This window comes from Phaethon aethereus, assembly GCF_964289735.1.
Source record: "Phaethon aethereus genome assembly, chromosome: W".
Lineage (NCBI taxonomy): Eukaryota > Metazoa > Chordata > Aves > Phaethontiformes > Phaethontidae > Phaethon > Phaethon aethereus.
Window position 1 is genome coordinate 28,084,337 of NC_138581.1, and position 23,711 is coordinate 28,108,047.

General features: G+C 39.2%; 1 protein-coding gene across 1 annotated transcript in view; it reads right to left on the reverse strand.

Moving 5' to 3' along the window:
• The window catches only part of LOC309415268 (A disintegrin and metalloproteinase with thrombospondin motifs 6-like), a gene marked incomplete at both ends in the record, with an annotated part of 195,173 nt that overhangs the window by 20,125 nt on the left and 151,337 nt on the right, over positions 1–23,711 (reverse strand). Inside the window, 6 exons of the mRNA XM_082012736.1 lie at positions 8,457–8,595; positions 10,309–10,472; positions 13,081–13,161; positions 16,364–16,487; positions 18,557–18,690; positions 19,778–19,880. Of these exons, the coding sequence (XP_081868862.1) occupies positions 8,457–8,595; positions 10,309–10,472; positions 13,081–13,161; positions 16,364–16,487; positions 18,557–18,690; positions 19,778–19,880 (745 nt within the window). The remainder of the gene's footprint in view (positions 1–8,456; positions 8,596–10,308; positions 10,473–13,080; positions 13,162–16,363; positions 16,488–18,556; positions 18,691–19,777; positions 19,881–23,711) is intronic.

The window sequence follows — 23,711 nt, forward strand, 5'->3', positions numbered from 1 at the left end:
ATCTCCCCTTTCCCTACCCCTCTTAGACACCTCAACTATTCTATGGCACACAGAGTACTCTTCTGGAGATGCACTCCCAGTTGAAATCTCTTCAGTCTGATATAGGGAATTGCTGTTTAATAACCAACATGGTATCCTGCAAAATATGGGCATTATCCCTTATGTAAAAATATAGCCTTGTTAATTCAGATACTTTCAGGAAAACCCAGCTGTCTGGATCCTAAGCACATAAAAATGTTCCATGTGTGGCCTCAACTCAAATGTGCACGTTCCTGACAAGCAGGGTAGGAGTTAGATTCATCACTCAACATACTACTTCTTACAGGCTGCCTGTTTAGCAGATGAGAACTTTGTATCAACCCTCAAAATCACCTGCCTCCTCACCTTACCTCAAAATCCTTAACTATACTGAGACCAAAGATACCGAATGCTGAAGTCTTCACTCTACTGCAGTACCTAAATCCAGAGTCCCAGCTTTGCTGCTGGGATATCTCCTTTTTGATTACAGCTACACATAACCTTCCCAAAGTAGGCACTTTAAATCAGGTTGTAAATCATTTGACAGTCTGACATCACAAGTTATCCATAAACATCACAATCTTTTTAAAGTAAGCTTTATTTATGAAAAAGACATTGATTAGTATGAGACGTCTTACAGGTGAGCCAGGTAAACCAATCAGCTGCTTCCATTTGCTGTTCTTTCTACATGTATCTGGATGCCACAACATTAGGCAACAGTAGGGTACCGCTAAACAGCACAGAAGGCTGCCAGACTGTTTTCCAAGTGTATCCTACATACACAAATCTACATGAACAAGCTAAAAAGACAATACCATTTCTGAAGAGTATTCAGCCTCCTTTTTTTTTGTTAATTTACAATTTATGTGCTTTACATGTTGGAAAAAAAATTTTGCACAACCCTTCTGTGCATCTGTGCTGGTTTTGGCTGGGAGAGTTCATTTTCTTCATAGAAGCTAGTATGAGGCTATGTTTTGGATTTGGGATGAAAATAATGTTGATAATAGACTGATGTTTTCAGTTGTTGCCAAGCAGTCAAGGACTGTCCAGCTTTCATGCTGGCCTGCCAGCGAGAAGGTGAGGGGTGCATGGGAAGCTGGGAGGGGACACAGCCGGGAACGCATTTTATTCTTAAATTAAAATTGAAAGCATGTAAATGCTATATTTATTTTAAAAGCAATCCCCAAAAATTGTGGTTTGTGATTGCAACAGTTAATTATAAAGATGCCAATATTAATACGTAGTGAATCTTGCATCACTAAAACTAGTGCATGCTGGTTAATCCAGACATACTTTCTGAGCTCACTCATCAGATCACAATATTTTCATTACAGAGCCAAACTTACATTTTCCTTGATGAGGACAAGTAACTAGTGATAGGACGAGAGGAAATGGCCTCAAGTTGCGCCAGGGGAGGTTTAGACTGGATATTAGGAAAAATTTCTTTACTGAGAGAGTGGTCAAGCATTGGAACAGGCTGCCCAGGGAGGTGGTGGAGTCGCCATCTCTGGAAGTGTTCAAAAAATGTGTGGATGTGGTGCTTTGGGACATGGTTTAGTGGGCATGGTGGTGTTGGGTTGACGGTTCGACTTGATGATTTTAGAGGTCTTTTCCAACCTTAACAATTCTGTGATTCGGTCATTCTGTGAAATCAAAACCAATGCTTAGGGTACCTGGTAAATTCCAGATAATAAATCATAGAATCATAGAAACTTTGGGTTGGAAGGGACCTTTAAAGGTCATCTAGTCCTACCCCCCTGCAATAAGCAGGGAAACCTTCAACTAGATCAGGTTGCTCAGAGCCCCATCCAACCTGACCTTGAATGTTTCCAGGGATGGGGCACCTACCACCTCTCTAGGCAACCTATTCCAGTGTTTCACCACCTTCATTGTGAAAAATTTCTTCCTTATATCTAGTCGAAATCTGCCCTCTTTTAGTTTAAAACCATTACCCCTCGTCCTATCGCAACAGGCCCTGCTAAGAAGTCTGTCCCCATCTTTCTTATAGGCCCCCTTTAAGTACTGGAAGGCTGCAATCAGGTCTCCCCAGTGCCTTCTCTTCTCCAGGCTGAACAACCCCAAGTCTCTCAGCCTGTCCTCATAGGAGAGGTGTTCCATCCCTCTGATCATTTCTGTGGCCCTCCTCTGGACCCTCTCCAACAGGTCCATGTCTCTCCTGTGCTGAGGGCTCCAGAGCTGGACGCAATACTCTACGTGGGGTCTCACCAGAATAATAGTAAATGCTCTCATTTTTTGCCATTTATTGCTAGCATTCTATTAAGCATTTAAGAAAATTAAAAAAAAAAGGGGTATGCACTTATTGGATTTTGTTTTTAATGTATACAAAATTAAAAATACATAGAAGGACTTTTTTCCTGTGTTGGATTTTTTTAAACAATACTACCAGCAGTTCACTTTCTTATTAAGAATACTTATGGATCTGGACAAAGTCATATACTTACCTTTGGAAAGCTACAAGATATCATACAAGGAAAGACAGGCATGAGAGTGGATAAAATGCAATTCTGTGATCTCTAAGTGATATATATCACCCTTTTCTGTTGTCCTGGTTTTGGCTGGGATGGAGTTAACTTTCTTCCTGGTAGCTGGTATAGTGCTGTGTTTTGGAGTTGGTATGAGAATAATGTTGATAACACACTGAAGTTTTTAGTTGTTGCTAAGTAGTTGTAGTGCTTATACTAAGTCAAGAACTTTTCAGCTTCCCATGCTCTACCAGTGGGGAGGTACACAAGAAGCTGGGAGGGGGCACAGCCAGGACAGCTGACCCAAACTGGCCAAAGGGATATTCCATACCATATGACATCATGCTCAGTATATAAACTGTGGGGAGTTGGCCAAGGGGGGGTCACCATGGCTTGGGAACTGGGTATCGGTCAGCAGGTGGTGAGCAGTTGTACTGTGCATCACTTATTTTGTATATAATAATAATCATCATCATCATCATCATCATCTCACCCCACGAGTTTTACTTTTTTTTTTTCCGATTCTCCTCCCCATCCCACGGGGGAGGGCAGGGAGAGGAGTGAGTGAGCAGCTTCATGGTGCTTGGTTGCTGGCTGGGGTTAAACCACGACATCTATTTTAACACTTTCTTCTTCTCTTTCCAGCCTTCATTTTATTGTTTTATTACCTATTTCTATGTATTCTAGTTTCCCCTTTCTTAGATTTTTGTCTTTAAATAATTAAATAATCAAGTCCTTAAAAAAACCTTCTGTTTTTGTCATCAATTTTTTCTGAATTCCAGCAACCTGTTCATCCATCCATCCATCCCTTCTATATTCCCTGTGTTCTTTCCTCTCCCACTCTTCTCTGTCTAGATGAACTAGCACTGTACATTCTGGTATTCTCTGGCATTGATTTCCCGTAGTCTTGTCCAAGCCTGCCACCAGCTATAAAGACCTATATAAGATAGTAACAAACTTTCCTTCCAAAAATTCTTGACTCGGAGTAGAACAGTTATCAGTGAACTTTCAGGAAAGGGATTTAATATGGAGAATACATGTAGCTCAGTTTTAAATAATGTTCCCAGAGAGGAAAGACTAGCTCAGAGAGTATAAATTAGTATTTTCAAGAAAAGTTTTTCAATATAGAAAATACTGGTTCTAGTATACAAAAAGAAAAGCTGCAATTCTGGATTTCCAAGCCTAAGAACAGATACTGAGAGACAGATATTAAAAATGAATGAAATCATATACTCATCCTGCATATAAGTACACGAATCCAGGAAAAGTTGTTACCAGGCAAGCTCTTTTAACTACCTGGTAAATCTGAAGAACCTATTTTTAGAAAAATCTCAAGAAAATACCCAAATAAAACTCAGATTTTGGAGACATGGTTTCTGCTAAATTCACTCTACAGGATATGATCCTCACTTGCAGAGCAACTATGGAATATTTTCTTCTTTTCTCCTTTAACATGAATGACACTACCAAATACACAAGGAGTTGAATGCGCTATTAGCAAGTTTGCTGATGATACTAAACTGGGAAGTGCTGTTGACTCTCTTGAGGGACAAGAGGCCTTGCAGAGGGATCTAGATAGATTGGAGCACTAGGCAATCATCAATGGCATGAAATTTAACAAGAACAAATGCCAGACACAAGTATAAATTGGGAGAGGAGTGGCTGGAGAGCAGCCCTGCAGAAAGGGATCTGGGGGTGCTGGTCAATGGTAGGCTCAATATGAGTCAGCTGTGTGCCCTGGCAGCCAAGAGGGCAAACCGCATCCTGGGGTGCATCAAACACAGTATAACCAGCTGGTCAAGAGAGGTGATTATCCCGCTGTATTCAGCATTGGTGTGGCCTCACCTTGACTACTGTGTGCAGTTCTGGGCCCCACAATTTAAGAAGGATGTTCAGGTCCTTGAATGCGTCCAGAGGAGGGCAACAAAGCTTGTGAAAGGGCTGGAAGGCAAGTCCCATGAGGAGCGGCTAAGGACTCTGGGGTTCTCTAGTTTGGAGAAAAGGAGGCTGAGGGGCGACCTCATTGCTCTCTACAGCTTCCTGAGGAGGGAAAGCGGAGAGGGAGGTGCTGATCTCTTGTCCCTGGTATCCACTGACAGGACGTGTGGGAATGGTTCAAAGCTGCATCAGGAGAGGATGGAGGGACTCCATAAGAGGGACTGGACATTAGGAAGTATTTCTTTACCGCGAGGGTGGTCAAACACAGGAACAGGATTCCTGGAGAGGTGGTAGATGTCCCGTGCCTGTCAATGTTTAAGTGGCATTTAGATAATGCCCTTAAGATGCTTTAATGGACTAGATGATTGTTGTAGGTCTCTTCCAACTGAACTATTCTATTCTATCACTCATTAAAGAAGGACTAACTTCCTTCTGGTTTTTAAATGCAATCTAAAGATGTAACTGTTTGTTTCACAAACTTTATCCCCTAGACTCCTCTGTGAAGAATAATGTCTACTGTGGAAAGAGTCCATTGATTTGAGGTGCCCAGCTGAGTTTTCAGAATACTTCACTTTACACACACTTGATGAACTTCATTGCATGCTTCAGAGCTCAGACATTTCAGAGACGTACCCAGATAACAATGAACTGATAATTAGCAAGTAAGACTGTGACGTACGCTTTGAGTTGCTCAGTATCACATGAGAACCACACAAGGGAGGCAGGAATGGAATCCAACGCTCTCGCACCACACTGAGCTGTCATAAGCAGGAAACCCTCCTCCTTCTTATCATACCATTTACAGCATGCTCTTCCTATTCTGCAAAACTGAGACAGGCCCTGAACAGAGGTTCCATTTTAAAAGTTAAAGCGCTTTTACTGTTCAGATGTGACTCATCAGCACAGCAGAGATGAATGTAAGATAGAAGTCCAGTGGAAAAGACAGCACATTACCACCTAATAAAGACTGTAGGTTGCTCTTAGCTTGCTCCTTGGCTCCTGACTGCTCCAGTTATCCCTCTCCAAGACAAGGCCTATAGACAGCTCTAGGAATTGCTGAATGTAGTGGATTGCTCTCAAAAGGCTATGAAGAAGAGATTGCACAAAGTTCAGACACTTCTGCAATATACAATACTCCAAAACTATTTAAACTTTGCACTGCCAAAATGCTGCTCTAGCCTTTGTGCTCTACTTCATGACATTCAATGCATATCCTCAAGTTCATATCACTCTGGTGGGCTGTACGCAGTTCTCATTTTTTCTATTTTAGACACTTTGAATTAAAAAATATACACCAAGTAATAACTATGTTTTAAGAGTCACAGACTTGGTCAAATGCTATGTAATGCAGATACAGTCATGATTTAGAGAACTAGACCTAAATAGTGTGGAGTGGATATGAACTAGTCTGGGACACAGCCTCAGGATCAGAGAATGGTCCCTGCTCAACTGGTCCCCGTTTCACAGAACAGCCACAACCACAGAAAACAATTTAAGATTTCATAGTCATCCTTAATTCTGTCATTTCCTGGTGTCTAAATACTCACAAATTTGATGTTCTTTTAAGACAGCTTTTTAAGTGTAACATACACCTAGACAAAAAGACAACATTAGAATACAGACATGTTCAGAGATGGACAGAAGTTAAATGTGTTCATTACAATTTAGATTTGTCTACAGCTTTGATATAAAGCCTATGCTTTGATATAAAAGTATATTTGGCTCTACATCATCTAGAGCTTCCCTGATGGGAATATCATATGATCAAACCTTGATCAGTCCATGTACTACAGGTGTGCTACACCAACTACAATGAGAGGCAGGAAAATGTTGATGCCTTTAACCTGCTTACAGTCTGTCCAAAGTCACTACATAATTTTTTTAACCTCATAAATAAAAAATAATTTCCATACTAATATTCCTCACAGATGTTCATTGCCCTTTTTTTACTTTCAGTGAGAAATCCTTTAACTGTTGAATATTTTGTTAACCTTTGATGCAGAGCAAAATTTATCTTCTTAGAAGAGAAAGTTCAAGACAGAGTTCAAGTAAATAGATTTCCAGTAATGGACTTCATAATGAAGCCTATAGAAATAAACAAAGCCATGCAGTGGTTTCATTTCTGAGATTGCTCAACACTTTATATTAGACAGCTTTTCCAGTTACGGTCTCTGTCTCTACAGTCCTTGTCTCCCTTTCTTTTTCCCTGACTCAGCTCCTTTTTAGAATTGTGTTTTCTTTTGGCATATGGCAAAAGGTGCTTCATAAACTGTGGGGAATAGCAGGTACTCATATGGAGAAAGCAGATACATTTTTTAACATGAATCATAGCTAAATGAAATTTATTCCCTGAGCGCAGACCTCAATGAAAATAAGTGACCACAGTATATCCTCATACTAAGCTGAAAGGAAAGTGCCTGGTTTAGCCACCATAAGCTACTGAAGAAAATCTTTCCCTCACCCCCAAAGGTTCAAATGAATAATAAATGTATGCAGTTATGATGGATTCACAAATCTTCCCTTAAAAGTTAATTAATTATGTCAAAATGTTCTTATTAGATAAGTGCCAACTCCTTCAGAGACAATTATTTTTTCTGTTGCATACTTTCCAATCTGTGAAGTGACAATGACCTGCATGACAGAAGATCCATGGCTAAAATCTTGTCTCTGCCTAAATCAATGGGAGTTTTCCCATGACTTCAAGAAGATCATTACCTCATTGCCATCATAAAAATAGGACTTGGCAGTACTTGGAACTGTCTTTTGTTATGAGATTTTTTTAAATGTTACTTTTCCTCCCAGACTCACCATTGTTAAAATAGTAGTTAAAAAAGCAATCTGTCACTCATTTGATTACAAGAATCCAACAAATGAACAATAAAAATATTGGAGAAAGTTGAAACCTTCCTCTATTTTATTACAAGACTTTCTCTAGCTGCACAGAATAGAATTTGTGCTGTAATTTGTATCTTATATATGGCTAAGCAAACTGCTGTATTTAAACAGCAAACAAGCAGTAACAGCCACAGCAGGATCCAGCAGAAAGATGAGTCAAGATGATTCTAAACATGAATACTTCCAGTAGCCATAAAAAAAGGTAAAGAACAAATATTTGGTCCAAAGGTTCTTTAAAAAAATACAGTGTCTTCCTCTTGCTATGAGCAGTGCACAGTGCAGTAGAAAACTGAAATTCTGAGGCAGATTTAAAGTGCTCTCCCATATTTTCTGAAATTGAGGTATGTTGGGGAGACGATGCATTCAGTCTCCAGAGAGAAGAAAGATACTGTTCACACAGCACTTCTACTCACCGGTCCATGCAGCAGCAATGGTGTTGGCTTTGAAGGAAGCCAACTGTCCTGCTCTCCCAGCCAGAGGTAAAGAATTGCATTGGTGGCCACTAGAGGGAGGATTAGGAATATAGTAAATTGTGGGCAAAAGGCACCCATGATGAATCATATGGGACAACCTACAAATCCCCCACCGCTGCCAATAGGCAACAATTCTCAGATACTGCTATGGGCTGGGAAGTATAACTGAGTTGTTGTTATCTGCTACAGAGGAGCTGCTAGTATGTATCCTAAACTTTGGTGGCTGGAGGATAGGAGGACTGACTAGGATCTTGTGAAGCATACCTACAAACACACAAAGACACATCCCTTTATTTACAGTTGCCTTATTTGCCTTCTGTTTTTTAATCTCCTTAAAACTTCTGATGTCCTTTATCAAGAAAGCTCCTGTGAAAAGCAAGCATCCCAGCTTCAATAGAATCGCAGAAGAAGCATCAGCAGGCAGAGACACACTGTGCCAAGATACACTGTATTTAGCAAAAAGATCTGAACATATTGAATGTACTTGAAAACAACAAAATCCGTTGTGATAAAATAAATGTTCTTTCACTAAATTAAGGTTTGAGGCATGTCTGAAAGAAATGTTTTCAATTAGTTACCTACATAATTATGTAGTAAACTGTATCTTGCAATTCAGTTTACCCTGAAGCTTGACTGCCTGGTGTCTTACCTCCAGCACAAGTGGCAGAACATTCTGACCAAGGCAGATGATTCCATGCAAAGCCAACTTCATTGTCTCCACTGCCAGTGCGAGAGATGGGAACACTGAATTTATACCTTATACCCAAATTTGGTTCCTGTAGCAGAATCTGTAGTTGAAAACAACTCGTTATACCATTAAAACAGGCAAGCAGAGAGCAACTACAATGATATTTAATCTAGGTATGTGCTATGTCCTGTGGAAGGGAAAAAAGTAATAAAGGAAGCCATAGTAGTTCTTTTAGGTATTCCCAAAAGAATCTGGGCTAACTTTTAAAACATATATAAAAGTATTATTGTCTAAGGTGAGCTTTGTCTATTTTTCCCTTGACACAACTTTATAACTTCTGTAAGTTATTTATTCTTGACATCATTATTCTAAAAAGCCAGTTTTCATAAAATTAATGTCTTAATGGGAGTTAATTTGGTAGTTGACTAATTACGTGAGGTCAAAGTTGGTTAAGGACATTACTGTGCAAACATGCAGCAGTCCTCACTGAAATCTTGTGAGGAGCTACTCACATAGCAATTATGAACCTAGCTCTGCCCTTGCTTACACTTCTCGTGACTATAATAATAGCAATAATAGTAACAGCAACAGACTGTTGCTGAGGTCATTGCTTTCCCCTAATGCAATAGCCAACAGCATTAGCTTGGTGGAATCACACCTGTGGTTCCTTTAAAGGAATATCAAAACTCACTGCAGCTATATCACTGCAAGTGATACAGATGGAAGTTCAACAGTCACTATGAGCTTTTGGCTACCTTCACTGTTGAACTGCAGTTCCACATACCACCTGTCCAACGCTAGTCTTTGATTCTCTACCTAACTTTTTCTTTCTGTCACTAATAATATATATCATTGCTAAGATGCAGCAATCTGACACATCTTAGAGCTATTTCTCATCTCCTTCTACCTTCCATGATATTTTGCAGAGGCATATCTGCCTATCTCCATTGGACAAAAGAGCAAAGAACTGCTCAGAAAGTCAGTCAGTCAGTGGCACTGACTGAATGAGAAAAGGCACTATTAATCATTGTGTAACTCATTCTATATGGAGTCTAGCTTATCCACAGCTACATCAGAAAAAAGCAGGATTTGGGTGTTTGAAAATGGCACCTAAAATGTGAATATCCAGGCAACTATCATTCTATACACAAAAATATCCTGTCTGGCTCAAGCAATCCCTGAACTGCAAATCTGGCAGCTGATAGAATATATCACCCTGTTCTTATACTCCTCCCCAACACAGTAGAGCAACAGTAGGCTCACTATTGCCTACCATCAGAGACAGGGCATCAGGACCCTGGTCACATCTTCTGTTACATTCTTATATTGTGTACAATTTATTCAGAGCAATGTATGTCACAGCAACATACTTTAATACAGTCAAATCATTATTTTCTTGCTGTGGTAAAAGTATACTTCACACTCAGGCCAGGCTTAAAACCACTGACATCTACAGAACTGTCAGGAACTGTCATGCTATAACTTAACACTTCCATGTATCAGCAGTATGCAGAGATACATTATACACCCCATTTACAATTTATGCTACCATTATTCCGAAGCACATTTAACACAGATGGGGTGTTTTCTGTGAGATTTCCTGGGGCTCTTCTGACTTTATCCCTTTTCCATCACAATATTTGCCTGTCAGTTTTGAAAGATAAGCAAGTTGTGTTAAAAAGTTATGTCCCAGCTAGGCAAGCTGTATACTCTTTGTAAACACAACCTATTTTGATTTCATTCATGGCCTTGTCTTTCCTAAGAACATAAATATATATTTCAAATTTCAGAAATATATTAATTATAACTTTACCATGACTATGAGATTTTCTGAAGTAGGGCCTAGTGCTTCCAAAGACTCTGGCTCATCTGTTGGCCTCTTGTAATGGAAAGCTGTTCCAGCAACACCAAACTTTCTTGGCCAGTCAATAGTCCAGGCACCATTAATATAGTAGTCATCCTCTTCAGATTTTAAAGCTTAAAAAAAAAAACAAGCCACCTAAAAATTGGAAGCAGCATTTATAATGGAGAAGCCATTGCAAATTAAACTACTAATCTGTTAGAAGTATGTGAGCTTCACCACAACATCACTGTTTTTTCAAGCAATATAAAACCTTTTCTTTAGCCCTGGTTCAAAATATCCCTCATGCAGTTTGACAATATTGCCTCTTCAATAATCTTCAATGTGCAGGTATACTTTGCAGATTTCAACATGCAGGTGCTATATGGAACAAAACAGAATACCTCATGCAACTTGCAATATATCTTCGACTTTAGAACTGAGCCCAGGTGCAATGTATGCTGTCCTACTTAAGATATATGAAGGTCTCAAATGTATGATAAATTATCAATCTAATCTTTAGATTAAGATGCTGGGGCATGGGACAGGTATCTCAGATAATGTGCAGAGGAAAAAAAGGAACATTGAGTCTGACATATGGTCCCAATCAGCTCTTGCTTTGTTGTCTTTGTCCACTGGTGGTTTTTTCTGTCTTAAAGCATAAATCCAAGATATTTCTACTACAAAACCAAATACTAGCTATTTAATCTGCCAAGATGCTTTATTATACCTAATTTACAGCCTTAAACCATAAAAGTACTGTAGACAAAGCATAAATTTCTTAGCTAACCAACCAAGCAGATATTATTTAGGGACTTATATTTGATTCTTTATCAATAATATTAGATTAAGTTTCTAAACAAGAAACTGACTTTGTACCTTAATGTGAACATTCTGTTAATTAGACATTGACTTCTTGGCTTAAGGTGAAGATTACCGAGTTATTCAGCATTCATATTTGCATACATATTTTAACATAATAAACTCATTTTTAATTACTATAGTGCTTGTACAGTTCTTTTTAGGGAGCTAACTAGAAGCCTTTCTTTCCCCATAAACTGGTGAACCTAAAATAGTGATCTAGTTCACACTCACAGTACAAAACATCCCAACACAAAATGAAATGGCCCCTGTGACTTATTAAAATTATCTTTTATTAGGATATAATGGCAGCTTTGAAAGTTCAAAACACAAGGAACTAGTGAAGGAGAGGAATCCCCCATTTGTGTTAACCAGGACTTCTGTAGCATGAAGCAAGGCAGTGAGGAGAGAGCCTGAAACACAGGAAACCCCTTGAAATTGTGACAAACACATTAAAAAAGTATTTATGTACTACTTTACAGTTTTAGATCTGTGGCCAGATTAAAAACCAAAGTTGTTGCCTATATTTTTTATTTAAGCCCCAAAATTGACATTTTTCATTCGTTTTGTACAGATGGTGTTGATCTAAATGGTTTTCCAGATCACTTTCCTCTGCTTATAAATTAGAGGAATAACAAACTTAATTGTAGTAGCTAACAATATCTTCTTTATTCTGGTTTTCAGCTACCCACGGAATCAGAAACACAATATGAATCTGTGTATTAAATATATGACAGTAATATTGGTGTAGATTTCAATGTTACAAAGTGCTCTTTTGACAATATGGTTCTTAGCAGAAAATGACCATGATCGGATGCATTGTATGCCTCTCCCACCACCTCTGTTTGAAATGTTAATATAGGATATATGAGCAACCTTACCCACAGTATATTTTGACATAGGGGAGGGGCCAGGGGGAGCGTGATGCTGAAAGAATAATAAGCACTCTATTGCTGTAGTAGTGGTGGTGGTATTCCTGCAGAATGGAGGGAGATTGATAATATGCTGAATTACAGGAGGGTGGGAACAGGCAGAAAGAAAAGTAGGCATCCAACAGTAAAAGGTACCATTATTACCAATATAATCAATTTAGGAATTAATGTACCTAGGAGAGTAATTGCCCTTCAAACTCACACTTACAGGCATCATATGCAAATCAGGGTACAGAGACTTTCAGAAATGCATGTTGTCATGAGTTTGACAAAGCCAGATTTGTACGCATCAGTATTAAAAAAACAGAAAGCAAATTTAACACAGTCTTTAAAGAAAGGAATGATAGCCTGGGAATTTGAATTTAATTCTGTGCTTTACCACAAGCTTCCTGAATGATCTCAATTAAGCACCTAGTTTTTCTCCACCTCGTTTTCCTTATCTATAAAACAGAGATGGCATTAAGTACCTACAACACAGCAACAGAGAAACACTGTGGAATACATACATTAAATTGCCTTAAGATAAGGAGACAGTATTGTTAGCATTTGAGTAACCATGGCTGTTGATGAATAATCATTCCAAGAATAAAATGATGTTTTAAAACAGTACAACCCCTCAAGATCAGAGACTTCCCCAGGTGGAAGACACTACCTCAGAGTGGGACAGCATATCATTTGAGTGTTCCTCATTCACTTCAGCTCAAGTCTGACATTAGAATTATAGTGAAGTTGACCTGATTTTGCACCAAGTGGACAAGGAGGAATCACATGATGTATTTCAATAGCTCAGGACAATTGCTGCAACTGTCTGACCACAACCTAATATTAACAACTACCATTCCCTCTGCTGCTCCTACTATGTGTATGGTTTGACCAAACCAGAAAATGTACCTTCAAATCACATCATAAACTCTAACTTAATAACAGTCCGCTATTTAAACCATGCTCTTACCAATGTAGTTCTTTGACATTGCCACTTCTCTTATTTCAATGTGCACAGAACCTCTTGGAATTTGAATCACTTCCATATAGCCTATAAGATAAAGATAAATTTTATTTCTTGCTGTTTATCTTAAACAATATTAGTCATAAAACGAACCATTAATAAATTACTACTAAAAATTAGTAAGATATATGGGATTAAAATGTACTTCAACATTTTCTTTCATCACAGAATCAGAGAATCACCGAATCACTAAGGTTGGAAAGGACCTTCAAGATCATCAAGTCCAACCATTAATCCAGCGCCACCATGTCCCCTAAACCATGTCCTGAAGCGCCACATCCACACGTTTTTTGAACACTTCCAGAGATGGCGACTCCACCACCTCCCTGGGCAGCCTGTTCCAATGCTTGACCACCCTCTCGGTGAAGAAATTTTTCCTAATACCCAATCTAAACCTCCCCTGACGCAACTTGAGGCCATTTCCTCTCGTCCTATCGCTGGTTACCTGGGAGAAGAGGCCAACACCCACCTCACCACAACCCCCTTTCAGATAGTTGTAGAGAGCGATAAGGTCTCCCCTCAGCCTCATCTCCTCCAGAGTGAACAACCCCAGTTCCCTCAGCCGCTCCTCATAAGACTTGTGCGCCAGCCCCCTCACCAGCTTCGTTGCCCTTCTCTGGACACGCTCAAGCACCTCAGCATCCTTCTTGTAGTGAGGGGCCCAAAACTGAACACAGGATTCAAGGTGCGGCCTCACCAGTGCCGAGTACAGGGGCACAATCACTTCCCTCCTCCTGCTGGCCACACTGTTTCTGATACAGGCCAGGACGCTGTTGGCCTTCTTGGCCACCTGGGCACACTGCCGGCTCATATTCAGCCAGCTGTCAGCCAGCACCCCCAGGTCCTTTTGCGTCAGGCAGCTTTCCAGCCACTCTTCCCTAAGCCTGTAGCGTTGCATGGGGTTGTTGTGACCCAAGTGCAGGACCTGGCACTTGGCCTTATTAAACCTCATACAGTTGACCTCGGCCCATTGATCCAGCCTGTCCAGATCCCTCTGCAGAGCCCTCCTAAACTCCAGCAGATCAACACTCCCACCCAACTTGGTGTCGTCTGGCTAACTTACTGAGGGAGCACTCAATTCCCTCATCCAGATCATCGATAAAGATATTGAATAAGACCCACCCCAGAACCGAGCTCTGGGGAACACCGCTTGTGACCGGTTGCCAGCTGGATTTAACGCCATTTACCATGACTCTCTGGGCTCGGCCATCCAGCCAGTTCTTTACCCAGCGAAGAGTACACCTGTCTAAGCCACGAGCTGCCAGTTTCTCCAGGAGAATGCTGTGGGAGATGCTGTCAAAGGCTTTACTAAAGTCCAGGTAGACAACATCCACAGCCTTTCCCTCATCCACTAGGCGGGTCACCTGGTCATAGAAGGAAATCAGGTTGGTCAAGCAGGACCTGCCTTTCATGAACCCATGCTGGCTGGGCCTGATCCCTTGGCTGTCCTTCACATGCCCTGTGAGCACCCTCAAGATGAACCGCGCCATGATCTTCCCTGGTACGGAGGTCAGGCTGACAGGCCTGTAGTTCCCCGGATCCTCCCTCTGGCCTTTCTTGTAGATGGGCGTCACATTGGCAAGCCTCCAGTCATCTGGGACCTCCCCTGTTAACCAGGACTGCTGATAAATGATGGAGAGTGGAGAGTGGCTTGGCAAGCTCCTCCACCAGCTCCCTCAGTACTTTGGGTGGATCCCATCAGGCCCCATAGACTTGTGGGTGTCCAGGTGGCTTAACAGGTCCTTAACTGTATCCTGCTGGATTATGAGGATTTTATTCCGCTCTCCATCCCTGTCTTCCAGCTCGGGGGGCTGAATACCCTGCGGATACCTGGTCTGGCTATTAAAGACTGAGGCAAAGAAGGCATTAAGCACCTCAGTCTTATCTTCATCCTTGGTGACAATGTTCCCCCCCATATCCAGTAAAGGATGGAGATTCTCCTTGCCTCTCTTTTTGTTGTTAATATATTTGTAGAAGCATTTTTTATTATCCTTTACGACTGTGGCCAGATTGAGCTTTAGCTGGGCTTTTGCCTTTCTAATTTTGTCTCTGCTTGACCTAACAAGATCCTTGTAGTCTTCTTGAGTTGCCTTCCCCTTCTTCCAAAGGTGATAAACTCTCCTCTTTTCCCTGAGTCCCAGCAAATTCTCCCTGTTCAGCCAGGCCGGTCGCCTTCCCCGCCAGCTCTTCTTATGGCACATGGGGACCGCCTGCTCCTGTGCCTTTAAGATTTCCTTCTTGAAGACTGTCCAGCCTTCCTGGACCCTTTTGTCCTTCAGGACTGTCTCCCAAGGGACTCTCTCAACCAATGACCTGAACAGGCTGAAATCTGTCCTCCGGAAGTCCATGGTAGCAGTTTTGCTGACCCCCCTCCTTACTTCACTCAGAATTGAGAATTCTATCATGTCACAGTCGCTAAGCCCAAGACGGCCTCCGACCACCACATCTCTCACCAGTCCTTCTCTGTTTGTAAACAGCGGGTCAAGCAAGGCACCTCCCCTGGTGGGCTCACTCACCAGCTGTGTCAGGAAGTTATCCTCCACACAGTCCTCTCTTCTTCATAGCCTCCTCTTCACAGGTATTAGAAGGTTGATACTAGGTCCCCATAAACCTTCTCTTCTTCAGGCTAAATAAGTCCGGTTCCCTGTACCTCTCCTCACAGAGGGGCAAGTGCACCAGCCCCTGCTAATCATCTTAGTGGCCCCTCACTGAACTGAATTCACTCCAGTGAATCAATCCTTTTCCTGTATTCTGGGGCCCAAAGCTGATAACACTAAGATTGCAACACTAATATTGTCTTTTGTGAGCTAAGCTTTCAAATAATTGCCCATACACACTTCCTGAGTTTTTAATAACATGTACTTAAGGACATTTCTGGATTCTTTCTATTCTAAAATTTCACGTATGACTAAATATCAGATTCTACCATACACATTAAAATCATACACAAAATTACTTTTACCATACAATCATAACTAATGAATTAAAAAAACCCCACCCAATTCTTTTAAAGTGCATTAAAGACCATGAGAACTAAGTATTCAGTAATGAAACATATTGTTGTATTTGACATAAATCCAAACTAATACAGAAAAAGGAAACAAGGAGGCAAAAGGAGTCCAAGTGAATGACCAGCAGCAATGCCATGCTGGAAACCAATGCAGCACTGTTATTTGCTAAACAGTCATCTAAATACATTGTGCAACAGAATGGATGTATATGTGCATACCTCCTCTGGGCAATGAATCATTGAAGAAACCTTCAATGTCTTCGCATGTACTCCCATCTCCTCCACAAACACGGCATCTATCTTCCTTAGCATCAGACCCCAAAATATTATCACAACCTACATGCTGAGAACAGGTAAGAACAAATATTTTAACAGGATGATGGTTTCTTGCACCGTTATCTTCACAGTTTTTTGAAGTGTTTCTGTCAAATTTGAGATATTCAGTTGTTCTTTTTATCTACTGTTTTTGATAGCTATTACCGTAAGTGGGTTTTTGCTTAACAGAAGTGGAAAATAAAAAGTTAGAACAATTTTGGTTTGTTACCAAATCTTGATTAATAAATACTTTGTATTTCTACTGTGACTTTCAGGAAAGGATTTCACAGCATTTTACAAACAATGTAATTATTACAGTTATCAATAAATGATTAGTGACATTTTTATTTAATATCACAACAGCTAATCGTGTTCCATCTATATTGCTTTGTTAAGGGAAACATTTGCTGTGTGTTCCTTAAACATTTATGCAGCATAGATAGTATTATTGTTCCCAAAGGTATTTAGAGCTTCATAAATCATCTTTCCACATCCTCCTGGCAAAACTTGCAATTATTTTTATAGGGTTGAATGTAAAGTGTTAATTACTTCACTGTAAGAATGAATGCAGAATGAAACGTAGTGAAAGGCTGTATTAGATAGGATTCAAAAGCCTTTGGAAAAAAGAGAGAGATGTCTATAACTGATCATTAAAAGTACATTACATTTCTGATTATCTATTTAAGAAATCTATATACTGTGAACAATGATTAACTCCCTATAACTTATTGATTCATCGCTATTACAAAGCTAATGAAAATATAGACAGCTGGAACCTTAAATAAATAAAATAAAATAAAATAAAATAAAATAAAATAAAATAAAATAAAATAAAATAAAATAAAATAAAATTAAATTAAATTAAATTAAATTAAATTAAAATAAAGAGGATGAACAAATAGGATGTAAACAGAATGAACGCTGCAACTTGCCATTTTTGGGGGGGATTTATACAGAAAAGGAGGCAGCTACATAACTTGGTTTAACATCTAGCACTATTATCTACCATCTTGTAAACAGGTAATACATAGGACATAAGAGAAGTTAAAATACTTTAAATATTTTACAAAATAGTATTATTCTAACCATTTACATTTCAATTTTCTGATTCACCAAGAAGGCAGCGACCCAATTTTATTACATAGCTCATTCTCAACTTGAGTTTTAGTCTGATTATTAGTTTTAAAAGAGTTCCCAAAAGTAGTAAAATCTTCTTTTGTATAAAGTACACCACAATTCCGCATGTTCTTTCTTGTGCTTTCTTTTGTTAGTTTACTAATACGTTGCAAATGCTTTTGATCCCATCATGCTATTCAATAAACATATATCTTCAGCACTCAATTTAGGAAAGCACTTAACCATCAGTTTAAGCTTTAGTTATGTTAGTGGTTTCAGTGAAATCAAATAATTTTAAGAGTCACCAGCACTGTTGAGATGTTTAGACTTAAGTACATAATTAAACACTTTGCTAAACTGAAACAGCAGTGGGATGAATATAACCAAAAATATGGCACAGACCTCCAATTCTCTACAAATTCATTCAATGCAGATCTATAAGAATCTTACAAGATAATCAGATTTTTAGTAAATGGCAAATGCTTGCATCATTATACACTTTTTTATAGAACTACCGAGCAATAGTGACAACTTTCTGTTTCAATTACATTAAAAGCAGAATTGTTTGCAACAGGATGAACTAGTTAGAGAGAAACAGATTAGTATGTTCACATTTACTGTTTTTCAGACAGAGTGGTGTTCTAATTGGCATGATGGAACAGGCCTTGGAACAGGACAAGGAATCTGTTCATCTCCTGTTGCCCTTTCCACCAATTCTTCAACAGAAACCACAAAGCAAGAAAAAAGAAGAAGAAATGAAGGATTCTGTTAATGTCTGTGAGAAGCTACTGAAATTCAAATTATTTGTCTTATTTGTGCAATACCTTTTTTTTCTTTTTGTCTCGATCTTACTTTTTCATTAACAACTTGACTTGTAAACATTCCCATTTTATATAAGTAGCAAACAAGTACCATAAATAAATGTAGGAGATAGCAGACACAACAAAGTAATCCAGAAGTATTATATAAAACATTTGTAACCTTGCATTCTCCATTGATACAGATATCCAGTGAATCAGCATTGCACTGAGTCCCATCTATTACTGCAGGAGCACGTTCAGTGTAAAAATTATAGCCTTCAGCCAAGCAGTTTAATGCACATGGTTTAACCCCACCTGGACAACAAACACAAAGAAAAAAACCCACCAACCAAACCCAGAATTCTTGAAAAGCTAATTTAATTAATTAATTAATTAAAATATATGCATAAACAGATTTGAAATGTATAATCTTATCTCATAACTGACACATATAATGTATACACTTTATTTTACTTTCCTTTATTGATTTTTCTACTTGACTCTTCTTTCTTTCAAAAAAGATTATTTCTCATACTAAAATATGGCAAGGATGGCTGGCTCCAAAATGATTCCATTATGTTAATATGACCCTAATGATTATTGAACAATTTAGAACAATAAGGATACCACTTCATCATTTGAAAAACATGAATGATGAAAGAATGTAGTGCTAGAAGTATGTCAGGGTAAATTTCAAAACCAAGATCAGACTATTTCAATTAGTAATTTAGTCCTATTACTTGAATTAGGTGATCACGCTCAGATCATGTGATCACAATGGTCCTTTTTAGGATTTTGATCTAAAAAACTAACTCAAAGGGGTACATATACACTCAGTGTTTAGAACTTTGAACAATGACAGAAACATAACTAAGCTTGATAAAACTGTCCCAAAGAGAAAAAGAAATTACAACCCTCTTCCCTGCCCCAAAATACCCTTTTATTGCACAGTGTGATTATTTATAATTCGATTATCAATGTAGTCTTTAGAGACTCTTATAAATGCTTTTTCCTCTTTCTCCTTTTCCTACTCTTCTGACCTTAAGTAAGGAAAACTTATATCGAGATATTTTATACTGAACTTGTCACCATAGTATCAAAGGCACTTACAGATCAGCTATGTAATCTAATTCTATTGCAACTGCAGGTGGAGAAGGGCTCCATATTTTAAAGTGGAGCCCCTACAATGATGCTCGCTCCCCTTCACAGTAAAACAAAACTGTACCAGAACAGAGATGGTTCTTCTGTAACATTTTCAGCAATTGACAAAAGTGCAAGCTTAGCAAGCTTCGCTCATTGTATCTTAATCGAAACATTCAATTTATAAACACTACTTATATATAACATGTATATAATTTTGAAGACTTCACATATGATAACATTTTGCAAAGCTACACCATACCTCCAGTGTAGGGTTTCCAGTTATAATATTTTCCCCGGAAAGGCATATTGTCAAAGTCAGTACATTGTTTTTCTCGAAAATCACGGGCCCCTGGAGGACATGGCTAAAAAATAAAGATGAAAAGAGGTTAATTTCTTCTGAAAATCAACATAAAAGGAAATATTTATACACTTATATTACAAACACAATCATGCAAGAGACTAAGAGGTGGTTCCCTATTTTATCTTGTGGTTCTGATTCTGACACTTGCTTTAATTGTTTTACAGTTAAGTGTCTATTTTGCAATCTTAGGCCGGCATGAAGTAACTGAAGTAATTTAAACAAAGGTAAGTTATATAACAGTTTCCATAAAACTGGACAATCAAAATCTATGTCAAACAATGCTTCATAATCAATCCATCAGCTATCTCCTTATAAACACACATAAAAACAGCTGAAAAAAAATTAAAACACAAAATCATTTTGATAAGAGCTCTAGACTCGCTTGTACTGTACCAAGCAGCTGTACTGAGCTATGTTTTTAAGACATCAAGAAAAAAATTAAAACATTTTCTAGAGAGCTGTATCACCTTTGCTTACTTGTAGCCTTGACAAAAGCATTGTATTAAGTCTGAGAATGAGACTAGATATCATGCTTGGTCCTGATTCTTACCAGTCTCCAAGCATGAAGAAATAAAAATTACTTTGACTTAAATTTTCATCACTTTGCATTACCAATTACAAAACTGAAAAATAGCTTTTTTAGTTGGAATAAGGGTAGGTATAAATGAAATTCATCTCAGGAAAGAATTATAGGAGAAATTGAATTCTTTTCTATTTCTCACATTTTCCATCAGCAAGTTCAAAATAATAATGACAACTAATCTTGAATACAACCAGAATTTAGACAGCACATTAAACACTGTTATCAAAGTTTAAGTACCTGCTGCAATTGCAAGATTCATCAAACAAAGTATTCAAAATACAGATTAAAATAAGTTTTAGACTGAAAGAAAAAATAATTTGCTTGACAGAAATTAGAGGTGTTAACAAATATTACTATTTTATGAGCAACAGAAAAGTCCATTTTCTGGCAGTTTTACTAGTGTTCCTACATATCTCAGCCAGTTAGCATTGTTCAGGAATCTGAAATGCATTCAAGTGAAAGGGTCTGTATAAACATGCATGATAAAAATTTACTGCACAATGCAAATATTAACATAATAATTATAATTCTTAGTATACATTAATCAAGCCAGCCCATTGCAATATGATTCAGAAACTACAGAATTTTTCTCAAATTTTGAAGCTGTTGCAATATAAATGAGAATACTGGACACTAGACAGTACTGAAATTTTAAATTTTCTATATATATCACTTAATTATCTCCTAATTAAAAATACATTTTTAATATAATATTGTTTAGAAAAAAATATACTGTTGCTATTTTAATTCAATAATCCTTCACACAATCATAGAATCATAGAATCTTTGGGTTAGAAGGGACCTTTAAAAGTCATCTAGTCCAACCCCCCTGCAATGAGCAGGGACATCTTCAACTAGATCAGGTTGCTCAGAGCCTCATCCAGCCTGACCTTGAATGTTTCCAGGGATGGGGCATCTACCACCTCTCTGGGCAACCTGTTCCAGTGTTTCACCACCCTCATTGTGAAAAATTTCTTCCTTCTATCTAGTTGAAATCTACCCTCTTTTAGTTTAAAACCATTACCCCTTCTATTGCAACAGGGTGAGAATAAAACATAACTGTATGTAAATAAAATAAGAATCTTTAACAAAAGTAATTAGCAACACAAATTAAATTTGTCTCTTTGCATCTTATTCTCCAAGCAGTAGAAGGGCCAGTCTTGACCTACCACAAAGCTTGAGTCCGAATATCTCTGATACCGGTCACTACACCCTATTCTTCAGTCCCACATGCTTAGCTACTAATTTACATGGCTGGTATTTTAACTGCATCAAGTTACCTCACAAGTTGATTAAATTACACACCACTGTCGTGGTTTAGCCCCAGCCAGCAATTAAGCACCACGCAGCTTCTTGCTCGCCTCCCCCCACCAAGGTGGGATGGAGGAGAGAATCAGGAAACAAAAACTTGTGGGTTGAGATAAAAACATTTTAATAGGACAGCAAAGGAAGAGGAAACAACAATGATAATAATATTACTGATAAAGGAATATACAGAAACAAGTAATGCACAGTGCAACATTTGCTCACCACCTGGTGACCGATAGTCCGTCCCCGAGCAGCGATACCCACCCCCCAGCCAACTCCAGTTTTATATATTGAGCATGACATTATATGGTAGGAAATATCTCTTTGGCCAGTCTGGGTCAGCTGTCCTGGCTATGCCCCCTCCCAGCTTCTTGTGCACCTCCCCACTGGCAGAGCATGGGAAGCTGAAAAGTCCTTGACTTAGTATAAGCACTACAACTACTTAGCAACAACCAAAACCATCAGTGTGTTATAACATTGTTCTCATACCAAATCCAAAACACAGCACTATACCAGCCATCAGGAAGAAAAACCAACTCTATCCCAGCCGAAACTAGGACAACCACCACCTCCCTGCCAAATGGAATCCTTTTTCTAAATAGTTACACTAGGACAAAACAATAAAATATGAAGATTAGTAAGGAGGGATCACGAATTCCATATTTATACTCTTTAAAAAAATCTTGCAGTCTGATCTTTGAGATGTAGTCTTACTTCTCATTTGATGGTTATCTTCGATGTATTTTGAGGCAACAATATCATCTTCATAAACGATCTGGATGATGGGGAAGACCGTACCCTCAACAAGTTTGCTGATAACACAAAACTGAGAGGAGTCGCTGATATGCCAGAGGGTCATGCTGCCCTCCAGAGGGACCTCGACATGCTGGAGAAATGGGCCCACAGGAACCTCATGAAGTTCAACAAGGAGAAGTGCAAAGTTCTGCACCTAGGGAGGAACAACCCCATGCACCAGTACACATGCTGGGGGCTGACCAGCTGGAAAGGAGCTTTGCAGAAAAGGACCTAGGGGGCCTGGTGGACACCAAGTTGAACATCAGCCAGCAACGTGCTCTTGTGGCAAAGACGACTAACGGTATCCTGTGCTGAATTAGGAGGAGTGTCAATAGTAAGTCCAGGGAGGTGATCCTTGCCCTCTATTCAGCACTGGTGAGGTCACACCTACCGTACTGTGTCCAGTTCTGGGCTCCCCAGTACAAGAGGGACATGGCCATACTGGAGAGAGTCCAACAAATGGCCACAAAGGGCCTGGAGCATCTCTCATATGAGGAGAGGCTGAGAGTGCTGCAACTGTTCAGCCTAGAGAAGAGAAGGCTCAAGGGGATCTCATCAGTGTGTACAAATACCTGAAGGGAGGGTGGAAAGAGGACAGAGACAACCAAGCTCTTTCTAGTGCTGCCCAGTGATGGGACCAGAGGCAATGGGCACAAGCAGAAACACAGAAGGTTCCTCTTGAACATCAGAAAACACTTTTTTACTCTGAGGGTGACCAAGCACTTGCAGAGGTTGCCCAGAGAGATGGTGGAATCTCCCTCCTTGGAGATATTCAAAAGCCATCTGGACATGTTCCTGGGCAACCTGTTCAAGGTTTGAGCAAAGGAGGCTGGACAAGATGACATCGAGAGGTCCCTTCCAACCTCAGTCATTCTGTGTCTTTCTTTTATCCTATTAAATATTGATTTAGGTTTTGCCACACTTTCAACTGCTAAAATCACTGCTCGTATCCTCTTTTCTCCTCAAAGACAGCTCTATAAGTCTCAAAGAAAACCAGCTACACACAAGCATGCTTAGCCTAGAATCTCACTGCTGACAAGAATAGCAGACAAGGCTGGGAATACCTGGGAGCAGTTAAAGGAACTGTGGGAGCAAAGCCACTCATACAATGTTCCTGCTTTCTTGATATTTTTTTCTGGGTTTTGG